This window comes from Narcine bancroftii, chromosome 2, assembly GCF_036971445.1.
Source record: "Narcine bancroftii isolate sNarBan1 chromosome 2, sNarBan1.hap1, whole genome shotgun sequence".
Classification (NCBI taxonomy): domain Eukaryota; kingdom Metazoa; phylum Chordata; class Chondrichthyes; order Torpediniformes; family Narcinidae; genus Narcine; species Narcine bancroftii.
Window position 1 is genome coordinate 98,048,965 of NC_091470.1, and position 13,519 is coordinate 98,062,483.

The 13,519-nt window shown below is 38.6% G+C and overlaps 1 protein-coding gene and 1 non-coding gene across 7 annotated transcripts in view; both read right to left on the reverse strand.

Annotated features, from left to right (window-relative positions):
- tia1 (TIA1 cytotoxic granule-associated RNA binding protein) overlaps nucleotides 1-10,629 on the reverse strand; it is a 44,644-nt gene extending 34,015 nt beyond the window's left edge. The window contains exons 1-4 of one of the 6 annotated variants that reach the window (XM_069917607.1): nucleotides 10,377-10,626; nucleotides 4,422-4,468; nucleotides 3,661-3,757; nucleotides 2,107-2,202 (exon numbers count right to left, since the gene is read on the reverse strand). In XM_069917607.1, coding sequence (XP_069773708.1) covers nucleotides 2,107-2,202; nucleotides 3,661-3,757; nucleotides 4,422-4,432 — 204 coding nt within the window. In that variant the 5' untranslated portion in view covers nucleotides 4,433-4,468; nucleotides 10,377-10,626. Of the gene's footprint in view, nucleotides 1-2,106; nucleotides 2,203-3,660; nucleotides 3,758-4,421; nucleotides 4,469-9,918; nucleotides 10,059-10,376 lie in introns of those variants that run through there. The other 5 variants (XM_069917608.1, XM_069917609.1, XM_069917606.1 and 2 more) reach the window with 5 other exon arrangements.
- Nucleotides 10,630-12,278: 1,649 nt separating this feature from the next.
- trnag-ccc (transfer RNA glycine (anticodon CCC)) lies at nucleotides 12,279-12,349 on the reverse strand. The gene has a single exon. It is a non-coding gene; the product is annotated as a tRNA-Gly (tRNA).
- Nucleotides 12,350-13,519: the final 1,170 nt, after the last annotated feature.

The window sequence follows — 13,519 nt, forward strand, 5'->3', positions numbered from 1 at the left end:
GTCGAGCAAGCTTACCATGTAGTAACGTGTGTCATTGGCGTTGATCTGTCGAAGGTGGAACTGGGCCTCGATCTGTTCAAACCACGTGTGGCTGCGACGTCCAGAAAGTTGACAGCTTCAATGAAACTGTATGAAGAGCTACTTGTTCCATCATCTTCGGGTCCAATTGCCAGAAGGACCTGTAGGGGTCACCAATGTAGCGTGCGCGCTACCCCAAAGTGTAGAAAGAAGACACACACAAAAGAAGGAGTCGAGGACTGATTTATTGCACTGGTAGTTCTGCATATATTCACTCCTTACTGCTGATGTTGGGAGTGATGTCACAGCAGCGACAATATCTGACTGGGCAGCGTTCCCACCTTTGCTCGCTGTTTCCTACCATGCGGATGGACACCTGGGACGAAGGTCGTTGGCCCCCAGCAGGGTTTGCGTGGTTGCCATGTTCATCGGTCATTTTGTGTACCGAGTTGCTTCCCGGTTAGCAGGCCGCCACAGTGCTGTAATTTCAACATGGTTAAACCAATATATATTGTATACAAATAACCTGTGCAGGAAGTAATATTTTCATTGCATTTTTACATTGTACTTAAGTCTGACTTGTTCCTTTTGTATGCTGGAAGAGTTTTGTTAGGAGGCTTGAAAATTGAAGAGGTTGGAGCCTGGCTTCTGTGATGGTGTTATCTCAGGAGAAAGCCATTTATTTGGCTCTTTTGGCTGAACATAGGGGGGGTGGAGAGAGAGAGAGAGAGAGAGAGAGAGAGAGAGAGAGAGAGAGAGAGAGATAGTGTCATTAGAGTCAGAAAAGTAGCTAATAAAAGGTTCACATTTTGGGGAGAAGCACAAGTTTTATCTTCAGATATAAAGAAGATTATTATGGACTTTCTTCCCTGGATTTGTTCTTTACACCATATCAAAAAAGAACACTGGTACTTTAAACAACCTAAACAAACTTGTTTTAAATTAAATATTGATCAAGTCAAAAAACTTGATAATTTGACCCAGAGCACAACTTTACTGCAAACAATATATTTGTTTAAAAGATAATTGAGATTAATGGAGTAGAAAGCACGTCACCAGCTCTACTTCCTCAGGAGTTTGCGGAGGTTTGGTATGGCATCAGAAAGAATGGCATAATTCTACAGATGTGTGGTAGAAAGTGTGCTCACCGGTTGCACCACAGTTTGATATAGTGCTACGAGCCCAGAGGACCCCAAAAACCAGCAGCAATAAATATTCACCAAGACAAATGGTTACTTAAACAAAGGTTGCTTTTAATCATCTTTAAACATGAAAACAGAATCACACTTTAACTTATCACTATTAACTTAACTAACCTAACTTCTAAAAACCCCACCCCAATTTATCTCCCATAAACATATCTATATTCTGTCACAATAGGCACACCAATACCCCTGAGCAAAAAGCCCTCCAAAAGGAAGTTGGCACAGCCCAGGACGACAGGTAAAACCCTCCTCACCATCAAGAACATCTACAAGGAACACTGCAGTCAGAGAACAGCAGCACTCATCAAGGATCTACACCACCCACCACACAATGTTCTTGCTGCTACCATCAGAAAAGAAGTATAGGTGCCACAAGACTCGCACCACCAGGTCAGGAACAGCTGTTACCCCTCCACCATCAGACTCCTTAACAACAAACTCAGTCAAGGACTCATTTAAGGACTCTGACTTTTGCACTTTATTGCTTTTTTATTCTCTCTTTATTGCAGTTTCTTTACATACGTTATCTGTTTACAATGGTTTTTTTACATGTGTATATTGTGTAGTTTTTTTTCTTGCACTGCCAATAAGTAGAAGTTCTGCCTCGCCCGCAGGAAAAAGAATCTCGGGCTTATATGGGATATCATCCATGTATTCTGACAATAAATCTGAAATCAGAAGGCCATGATACCAAAGTAGCCACTTAATGAAGAAACTGATATAAAAGCAAGAAAGGATGTAACTTAATAACTAAGAAAATCCACTTGTAATTGAAGCAGTTCAAAAGGTTTCAGACTGATTATTTTCTGACAACTGAACATTAAGTCACACATGCATTTTCCCTTTTAATTACCACTCACCCGTAGACTAGATGATAGCTTACCTTACCCATAATTTTACGCCCATTCATAGCTGCTAATGCCGCTGCTGCATGCCGGTGTTCATAGAATTCCACAAAGCAATACGGATCATTGCCAGTCTGTTGGAATAGGGGGAAAAAAAAAATCAAACTGATACTTGAACACAATTTTTGAAAAAAGTGGGTTGAAAAACCTAAAAAGACCAGTTAAGACAAGGAAAGGAAGTCAAAAGGGCTCTAAATGAAAGTGGCATAACAAACCTAGCATAATCTAAATTGAATCCCAGTTCTGTGTCAGTTTGACAAAATTCATCTGGTTTTAAAGTAAATGACATCTTGCAGGACATGAATGACAGCTCAATAGGGCCTATCACTTATTTAGCCAGCAAGAGTTGCATCTGCAAAAACAAGGTTGTGTTTTTCACCAGATACAGATAAATCCAGCAGGAATTGTTGGAAAGGCCCTACACATGATTTCTTTCTGCTAACTCATGAAAGCCAAGACATACATCAGTAGTTGACCTCGTTAAGAACTGTCCCAATAGGGAGATGCACTAATAATGCAATTACAATAGCATCCTCAATGATCATAGAAAAGATAACCAATTGTAACAGAGGTGGCAAACATTTGCGATTCATTCCTCTTTACCAGTTACTGGTAAATAAAAATGGGTTTATAAACAAAAAAATCTTAATGTTAATGCAACAAATAGAAATGCTGCCTTTCACAAGTGAGATGGAAGGGAAATTACACCATCGTGATTAATCCCTGAAGAAAAACTTGCCATTAAGGTAACACTTCTACCCTTAAAAAGGATAAACCTTTCTGTAACAAAGTGCAAGATAATTTGTACATTTTAATCTCTATGCCCATGTGATTCAATTATAATTTTGTCTTGCAACACAAGAGCCATAGAACGATGGGACAATACAACACAGAAAACAGCATGTTTGGCCCTTCTAGTCTGCGCCAAACTATTATTTTTGCCTCATTCTAGTGACGCACCTATTTCATATCCCTCCATACCCCTCCCATCCATATACCTGTCCAAAGTTTTTCTTAAATGGAAAAATTGAGCCCTCATTCACCACTTCAGCTTGCAACTCATTCCATACTCCTACCAATCTCTGTGTGAAGAAATTCCCCTAAACTTCTCCCCTTTCACCCTTTAACCATGTCCTTTGTTTTGTATCTCATATAACCTCAGTGGAAAAAGCCTATATCCATAATTATGTATACGTCTAAGAAAAATCTTTCCCATTTTTATATGCTCCAGGGAATACAGTCCTGTTTAACCTTTCCCTGTAACTTGGTTCTTCAAGTCCCAGCAAAAGCCTAGTCAATCTTTGCACTCTTTCAAGTCCTGACAGGTTTCACAGCTGCTATGACTTCTTTTAGGCAGGAATTGCAGCATGTCCATGTGAAGGCTCAAGGAGCTGCTCAAGAAATGATCTCAAAGAATCACTTTTCATGCATAGCTTCAACAATATTTAGTTTTGCTCCTTCTATGTCACAAGTGTATCTGTCAACAAACAAATGGTAATCAAAGATTCTTTGAAATGGGATACTCAACACACCTCAACAATCATTTTGCAGCTTTTACATGGTCCAATCTGACTGAAAAGTTGAAGAATTAGAGCTTCCGTCACATCCCTGGAGAGATTCCCCACATATCTATCGAAACAAAAATAAAACATCATTACAGAAAAGGGTAAGAGTTCTGAAACTTAAAGAAACCTGCAAATACTTTTTGTTACTTTTCCCTACAAACCCTATGTCCTCAAAAACACAGGCCAATGGTGATGTTAAGATTTTCCTATTTAAAATATCCATTCAAATATTTAACAGCTACTACTTTAAAATCAACTTTTCATTTAAAGCAAACATTTCTTAGCTTATGGTAGAAAAACATGCAAAAAAAAGAAATGCAAGTTATTCAGATATAAATATAATTAGCAAATAATGAATAGTATTGTTTGAAGGAAGTATTTAGTGTAATAAAATTAAAATGCTATTTTCAACTGACAGTTTGCTATCATTCATAAAAGATGACTTTCAAAGTTTTACATCAAGTCAACTATGGTAGAGTCTGAGAAATTAATTTGATCATGTCGGGTTATAAACCACAGTATAGAGGATAACTGAAATCCATTAATATTCCTTTGAAATGAAAGAAGGAAGAAAAGGAACACTACATGTTATAAATGCTGAATGTACACATGAAGGCAGGAAAACACGTTTAATTTGCAGAAAACCCATCAGGGAACAAATAAGTCAAATAATTATAATTGAAAAAGATTCAGGAAAATATATTAAAAAAGGAATTTAACCATTCTACCTAGTGCTCATCCAAAGAATTTACCCCTGCTGATGACTTCAAAGGTGCTTTTGAAAAACAGAGAAAAAAAAGTCACAAAATAATGCAGGACATCAGTTACTTTTCAACTAACCAACAGAGGATTTGCATAATCTACATACAAGGGCAGAATTACATTTCCAAGAGAAGCAAAAGTATTCCACCTAAAAACAATACTAAGGATTTTGTACCTGGTAAGAGACAAAAGATTAATTACAGTCCATGAATTCATATTTTAAGTTATAAAAGGTGTTTTGAGATGTAGAATTACTATCCATAAAAATTCCATGAGCTCAAAAACCAGAAAGCATATTCTGACAAAACGTCAACTTGAAACATTAACTATGAGGATGTCAGTCTTTTCTATTTCTCTATTTAATTTATTTTATTCAGGCAGCAGCCTCAGGTACGGGTGCATAATCCTTTGTCCGGAGGGGAACAGTGTGTTCCAAATTTCAGATTTTTCCGGATTTCAGAAAGCCAGGTTTAAGCCCACCCGAATTGTGCTGCCGTATCCACTCCCTCCACCCTCGCCCGCTTCAAGTTGCCAGTCTCCTCTCTCTCGCCTACCCGACTCGTGCTGCCAGTCTTCCCCCCCCCCACCCCGTCCCACTCGTGCTGCTGGTCTCTTGCCCCACTTGCCGGATTTTGGAGCTTTCTGGATTTTAGATGTCCGGATAAAGGATTGTGTACCTGTACAAAAATAGCAGACACCAAATCATAATATATAGTTACTTTCTTTCCTGAAGGCAAAATAAAACAAGTTATGGTTCAATGAGTAGTGGCCATCCTCCATTTTTCATGTCGGCATGAATAATTTGTTCTAGCAGACTTTTTGTCTCTAAGAATCTGTTCTCACCTTGCATGCAAGCATTCTTTTATTTTCCTTCCAAGTCGCAGGATCTCTGAATGGTAATCTGTCCCCTACTTTTGAACTCTAATGTTGCAATGATGTGATATCAGCTAACTACACAAACTGGAGACTTGTCAAGCAAAACTGAACAAGTCCCAACTTTTATACTCTTGCATTGAGCTTCTGGGACAGTGGTAATTATTTTTAAGTACCAAAGTCCCTTGCATAATTTTCAGACAGATGTGATCCAATAATAATCTTTATTGCAATGATTTGTTACTGAACTCAGAACTCATTTTACCAAAAACAAAGCTACTATAATTTTTAAGTATCAATTCATTCTAAATCTTTAATTTGTTTTCCTTCAATAGAATTATTTTGGTGACTAGGAACTCATCTTGTGAGAAAACATTCCCAATTAAGCATCCATATTTCAGCCCTGTGTACCAACAATTATTAATATCAAAAGCAACAATGAAATTGACATAAAATGTCATCGCTAGTTAATAAAGTTCAAATGATTTTCAATAATCTGAAACTATCATGTGCTTATTAAATTGCTGTCAACATAATTAGAGCTTAATTCACCCTGAGTTGGAATTTAAAAAAACAGTGAAAGTACATACTTCATTTTTTGATGCAGTGGAAATTTATGCTATTCACCTCAATTACATAAAGCAATTCCTTTAGATTGTACATTTTACCAATGTGGACTAAACCAGTCAAGACTTGACCCAACTATATGTGCTAGTTCACGTCAAATGGGCATTCTGATATACATACACAAAAAAAAACACAAGGCTAGGCTAATGTAGTTTAGCACTTTATCCAGGTCAAGATGATTTGCTTAGTTTTACCACATCGATTTTATTCCCCACTTTTTTGCAAAAGGTTGTGGTCAGATTTTCATTTTTAACTGACCACAACTTAATGTAGCATTTCAAATGGCTCATCATCACGTTCTCAAAAAAAAAGACCATGAATGTCTGCCTGACAAATGATAGTCCTACAACAAGAATTAACATTTAAAGACAGCATTTCCCAATTTTCAGAGTTTTGCTTTCAACATACCAATTATAGCAGTTTCACATGAATCAACACAAAATTGTCAAGGAAAAAACACTGCAGATGTTGGGAAAAAATATTTTAGGCCTGAACAGCAAGAGAACACGTCTCTCCCTATCATACACCAATTTCACTGTGGTCATTCATTTTGGTCTACAGGAAATTTTTAGCAAATTTTGGAGTAACTGAAACAGACAAATCTAAAGGAAATATGAATGTATACAGTTTCTGTACAGGAGGCACTCAACATTTGCAATTCTACAATTGTAAAAAAAAATTACTCATCAGGGCATTCAGCTTGCTGGTCTATAATCCAAAAGGTTATTGTATATACTCAAAGATGGTTAAACAAGGATTCTGCCAGGTAGCAAGTTCCAGACATCAACACCTGTGGATTAAAATTGTTTTCCTCATTCCCCTTTTAATCTTTTTAACAATGGCTTTAAATCTTTTTTTAACTCCTCTGGTGAAGGAAACAGACAGTTCTTTACTCTTTAGGCAGCTTTTAAATTACACTTCAATTAAGTTTCCCTTCAGCTGTTCCTGTTCCAAAACATTCCAACTTTTTTTTTTGCCTTTAACATGTATTGATCTTTCAGGAATGCTGTAAATGTTACATTAGCTCAAATTTCCGGCCATTTTGAAGTGCTCTTTGCCCATACTGCTACTACATTACGTTTTACTTCATTTCCCCTTTAAACTACCTGAACTGACATATTTAATCACACAAGCACAATACTGGCATGCTGGCAATTTGTTTTCATAGAGTACTTTTATTTCTAATGCACCTTTCACAATCTCAGTACGTCCTGGAAGAAGTGTGGTTACAACTGCAGGGAATTTGACAGATCAAGAATCCATAAACAGGAATGATGATGAAATAATATTTAGCAATACTGAATGAGGAAGTAATTTTTTTTTTGCTTTTAACCAGGCATACTGGCAGAGAGCCCTGGCTGCCTCAATTGGAAAATCATTACAATTACAAATTTAGTTGAATATATAAACGATGAATTATGAAAATTTGTTTTCATCCATTGATATACATTTATCTTAATCAAAATACTAAATATTAAGATTAAGGCACATGGGATCCATGGAGACTTGGTAGATTAGATTCAAACTGACTTGGGCATTGAAGACAGAAAGTAGTGATGGAGGGGTGTTAGTCTGACAGGCTTGCGATCAGCGATGTTAGGCAAGGATCAGTGCTAGGACATCTGTGAGATATATACATGATTGTATTAAAATGTAGGTGGACAGATTTGTAAATTTGCAGATGCCACAAAAATTATCAGAGTTGTGGATAGTGAGGAATGTTCTCAAAGGATTCAGCAGGATGTGGATTAGTTGGAGTAGAAATGTAGCTTAATCTGGATGAGTGTGACCATTTTTTGTTTTGGGTTAAATGCAAGTATACAGTAAATAGTAGAATTCTTAGAGGTATTGAGATGCAGAGACTTTGGTTTGCAAGTCCTTAGCTCCCTGAAAGTGGACAGTAAGCGTGGTTGCTTATTGCCGCTATGCATCTGTGGCACTTACGCATGAATGCACACAAAAGTCCATTAAATTTTAAAAGTTTAAGAGTATTCAAAAAGTCTGGATTCTCGGGTGGTCCGGATTGCTGGCAGCTGGATTTTTTGACTTCTACTGCATAAGGTAGACCAAACTTTTTTTCTTTGGAATATTGGAGGATGAGGTGCAAAATGGTGAGTTCTATATAGGGGGGGGGGGGGGGTGGTGGAAAAAAAGAACTTTCTATTTACTGTTTCTAGCATATGGTGCAGGGAATGATCTGGATGTCCAAAACTACAGGTCCTGTTTTTTTCAACTTCCAAAATTCTCTTTGGTGTGACCACTTCCCTGAAATTCCTATCAACACTTGCTGCTGCCTCCTGGATTCTACTCAATGAATCCACTGCTCCTCCAACAGAGGAATTGCAGCAGGACACTTGCTGCAGACATGGTCAACAGGGACACCTGAATAGTCCCTGATATCGCACATACCAATCCACAATCATTAATGTGCCTTTTTAAAATAATAATGGAATTTAAAAAAACCTTCCACAATGGAAATGCAAGCTTATCCGAAGAAAAATATTATCACTGTCTTGATCTGATACGATTCCCATTCATTTCACCAAATGAAACGATTCTCTCACACCAAATTAGTGAATCTCTTTTAATGTAAAAAAAATTGTTTCAATTATCATGTACAAAATGTGTACAAAGTGCTTTCATTTTTCTTTCCTTTTCTAGGGAGATCTGTAAAATACTGTATTTGTTCCACGAACCAATTTTATCTGCATATACTATTGTTCTAACTAATTGTTTAATTATTTAAGGATTAAGATGATGAAAAGCTTTTTCATTCTGGAAGCTAAGAGCTTATGATACTCCCTACCACAAAATGCTGTTGAGGTCAGTTGGGAGTTGGATGTGGGGTATGGAAGGAAACCAGCAATAAGGAACCAAAGTCATATGATCACCCATAACCATATTGAATGATGGAGTAGGACTGAATGACCTTCTCTTCCATCTATTTCCCCATAGGGAGTTGCACCAAAGACTACAGTTGTATCCTAGCAATTCCAGATTCTGTCCTTGAATCCATACAACTATGACACAGTTGAAAAATTACAATACTGAAAATTATTTTTTTCCCCCCTATCTACCAGTAATTCTTTTTTTCATGACTTTCTATTACACACCTGGCAGACAACCTTGTTCTATCTTTTGACGCCATGACTGTTCACCTAGATTTTGTTTCCAACTGAACATCTTGCTTCCGTATCTGTGGCCTCCACTCCACCCCACCCCCTGACTTTGTTATAACTTCTAAATATGTGTTGAAGTGACACACAAAGTCTGCAGATGCAGGGAATGAAATAAAAACAAAATGCGTTTCTCCAACTCTGATACTGGACAGAGACAATCTCAAGCATGCTTTCTGCTTTCAGGGCGATGTACTCTGGAATTTACTCCCAACTTTCTTCTTTGAAAATGCTTTGTCTAATTCGCCTCTGACCAATTTTTTGGATTTTGCAATGCTAAATAATAATCTCATGAAGCTTCTTGGACCTTTTCCTATGTTCTATTACACATATAAAAAAGCTTTTTTAGAAATTGTTTTGTAAATAATTTGTGGACAATAGTAACAACCCTATGTATTCACGGATTTAAAACAATAGTCAATATTCATAACTGCATACATACAGCATAACTTTGCAAGGTGAGAACGAAAGAAGGTACCCGACAAATGGCCAAAGAGAATGTGATCGGGGCTTTAAAATATCACTCAAAATTAACTATCTTGCTGACCTGTATGCAAACTGAAACACAAACGAATTCCACCAGAGCCTATATTATTTGCCCTGACTTTGTCACAACTCAGCCGGTCTTTATTTTTTTTTAAAATAGAAAATAAACACCCCCCCAGGAAATGTTGGCCACGCACAAACGAAAAGAAAAGCAAGAGTCCAAGCTGCTGCGTTTGGTTTTACGTGGGCCTTGATAAACCGTGGAAGGTTCAGCTCCAAAATTGTGGGAGACAATTCCTACCTGAAGTTAAATCCCCAAGAAGCTTGAGCCACGAACAAAACGGAGGGAAGGCTGTCCTTCCACGCAGACACGCGCGACTCAAGGACAAATAAATCCACTCAGACATGAGGAACTCGGTGTTGGGAGGGAAATTGGGCAACGCTGAAGACGGAGCCAACTTGGCTGAAGGGAAATACTCTTTTCCCCGGGGGGCGGGAGCTCGTGTCCGAGACCGAGCTGCGGGGAGGGGAGGGAAGGGCGGCTTTCGGCTCGGAGCACCGTCACGTCACCACCAGCAGGCGACTCGAGGCCCGAGGCCTTCGGGCGGAAGATGACAAGGCCCGAAGCGGCCTCGGACCCAGTTGAAAGGCTTCCCCGGGCCGCAAGGGTCCGGAGAGGCCGTTTTGATCGGTTGGTTTGGAAAGGGAAGGGGCGAAGGCCTGTCCCTCCCTCCCTCCCTCCCTCGGCCGCGGACTCACAGGGTTCTCGGCTGCCCGTCGTCCTCCATCATCATGGCGGGAGCGTTGTGCAAGCGCTGAGGGCTCGGGTGGGGGAGACGCAACGAATTCTTCTTCTAATGTTTAAACGCGGCCCGCTCCTGCCGGGGGTTCAGCTGAGGGAAGCGGCCGAGCAGCAGGAGAACAAAGCCAGAAAGAAAAATAACTCCACAGACCCGGGCGGAGAAAATGGCGACCTGGCCAGGCCCAGTGCGCCTGCGCGGGCTCTGCCGGCGGCGCGGCGCGCGACCGACCGTCGCCCGCGAGCCACAAGTGAACGCGAAACTTTGGCAAAACTTTTAGTGCAATATTGAAATGGACAAATTATTAGTTGTTTGCAATAGAAACAGAATATGGTTTAATTATGCACATTTATAGGATATAGAGCTAAAAACAAAATACATTTTCCAGTATACACATTTATAGGATATAGAGATAAAACAAAATACATTTTCCAGTATACACATTTATAGGATATAGAGCTAAAAACAAAATACATTTTCCAGTATACACATTTATAGGATATAGAGCTAAAAACAAAATACATTTTCCAGTATACACATTTATAGGATATAGAGCTAAAAACAAAATACATTTTCCAGTATACACATTTATAGGATATAGAGCTAAAAACAAAATACATTTTCCAGTATACACATTTATAGGATATAGAGCTAAAAACAAAATACATTTTCCAGTATACACATTTATAGGATATAGAGCTAAAAACAAAATACATTTTCCAGTATACACATTTATAGGATATAGAGCTAAAAACAAAATACATTTTCCAGTATACACATTTATAGGATATAGAGCTAAAAACAAAATACATTTTCCAGTATACACATTTATAGGATATAGAGCTAAAAACAAAATACATTTTCCAGTATACACATTTATAGGATATAGAGATAAAACAAAATACATTTTGCAGTATACACATTTATAGGATATAGAGCTAAAAACAAAATACATTTTCCAGTATACACATTTATAGGATATAGAGATAAAACAAAATACATTTTGCAGTATACACATTTATAGGATAGAAAAACAAAATACATTACATGATGTATATAAAGCAAAATACATTTGCGTGTATAATTGCAGCATATTTTGTTTCTATTACTGTTTCTTTCTTTTTCTTTCTGTACTCACACTATATATATTTATTATGAGTACAGTAATGATATGTATACATTTAAACGTGTATAATTGCAGTATTTTCTTTTTCTGTTGCAAGAAAGCAATAATTTGTATATTTCCAAATTACTCCTTCCTGCGGCCACTGAAAGCAAAAAAATATAGGCAAGTCTAGATTAAAACGACTACAATATGCCATAAACCATATATTGACAAAGTAATATGGAGAAATTAATAAACACATAAATAAAATTACAATAGGCGTCGTCCTATACCATAGGTGCTCTGTGGTTAATAAGGCATTACTTAAGGTGGTATGTGGGGGAGGGGGGGTGGAGAGGTCGAGAACCACTGCAGTGAGTTTTGCATATAGCAATCGACTGCTTTGTTAACTGGGGAATTACAAATGGAAGTAAAGATTGTCAGAATTTTGAATGCGCAGAAGTTTGTCTGCATCCGAAACGGGGATCGGGGGTGGGGGGTGAACTTCTGCAACAAGGTCCCGATTCAACAAAGGGGACCATCCTGAAACGTGGACTGAATTTCCAACCAAGGATTCAGCTGCGTTCTGCCGACAGCCCAAGATCACGGCATCTGCAATTCTTATTGCACGTCACTGGAAAGTCAACACCATTAAACTGGTTAATTTGCAATAGACTCGTCGTGCATTTTAAAGAGTGACGATTTTAATGTTACAGGGGTAGACCGTAACACAGCCCAACGCGTTAAAAAAAAGTGTGCGCTGCCCGGGAATCGAACCCGGGTCGCAAGAATGGGAATCTTGCATGATACCACTACACCAGCAGCGCCTTAATAGCGGGTTCTCTCGGAACATTTAGTGTGAGAAGAGACGGGACTGACAACTGCCACCAGCTGCATGAAGAGGACGTTCTGCATTGTGTTCCGCTGTTAGCCATTGCAATCTCATTCGTGCGCTAAGCTTAAAGCATATCTCTCAATAACACATTTTACGCGAGCTAGTCTGAGGTGAATAGAAAAAATATATTAACAGCAGTGACCAGGAAAATTTGAACCCAGATCGAAACACAAAAATCTGCAGATGCTGTAGTTGTAGTGAAAACAGACTGAAATGATGGAGGAACTCAGCCTGTCTAGTTCATAGGAGGTAGAGATGTATTACCAACGTTATGGGCTTGAGCCCTTCTTAAAGGTGTGAGTAAAAAGTAGACAGGCATCTGAATTAAAGACTGAGATTGAGCGTAGAACAATACAGCACAGTTCAGGCCCTTAGAGTTGTTCCAGCCCATATGTTCTTTCCTAAATAGAAGTACTACCCTCTATTTTTCTTTCATCCATATGTCTGTCTAAGACTCTCTTAAATGTCCCCAAGGTGGGAGAATGGGAGGGAAAGGAGACCAAACCAACAGATAAAAGGTGTTCCAGTAAAAGTCCAAAAATCCATATGCCGGAATTCTGAACTGCTCGAGAATCCAGACTTCTTGAAAACTCTCAACTGAAATCTGGACTGTCCAAGATTCATGACCTCGAAAACTCTCGGCTGAAATACGGACCGCCCGAGAATACAAACTTCTCAAAACACTCATGGCTGAAATATGGACCACCTGAGAATCCTGACTTCTTGAAAACTCTCGGCTGAAATACAGACCGCCCGAGAATAGAGACTTCTTGAAAACCCTTGGATTCTGAGTGTGTGTGTGTGTGTGTGTGTGTGTGTGTGTGTGTGTGTGTGTGTGTGTGTGTGTGTGTGTGTGTGTGTGTGTGTGTGTGTGTGTGTGTGTGTGTGTGTGTGTGCACGCGAAAGCGCCACAGATGCACAGTATCGAAAGTGACCACACGGAAGTGTGAGAAAAATATTAATTTGTTTTTTTGTACTTTGTATTTTGTGTGAAAAAATGTTTTGTTAAACTATCAAAATTTACCTGTTTATTCTCCATGTAATTGAATTTTAGAAGTGCTGCTCGAGAATCTGAAAATATGGACTAACCTAATCCCCAAGC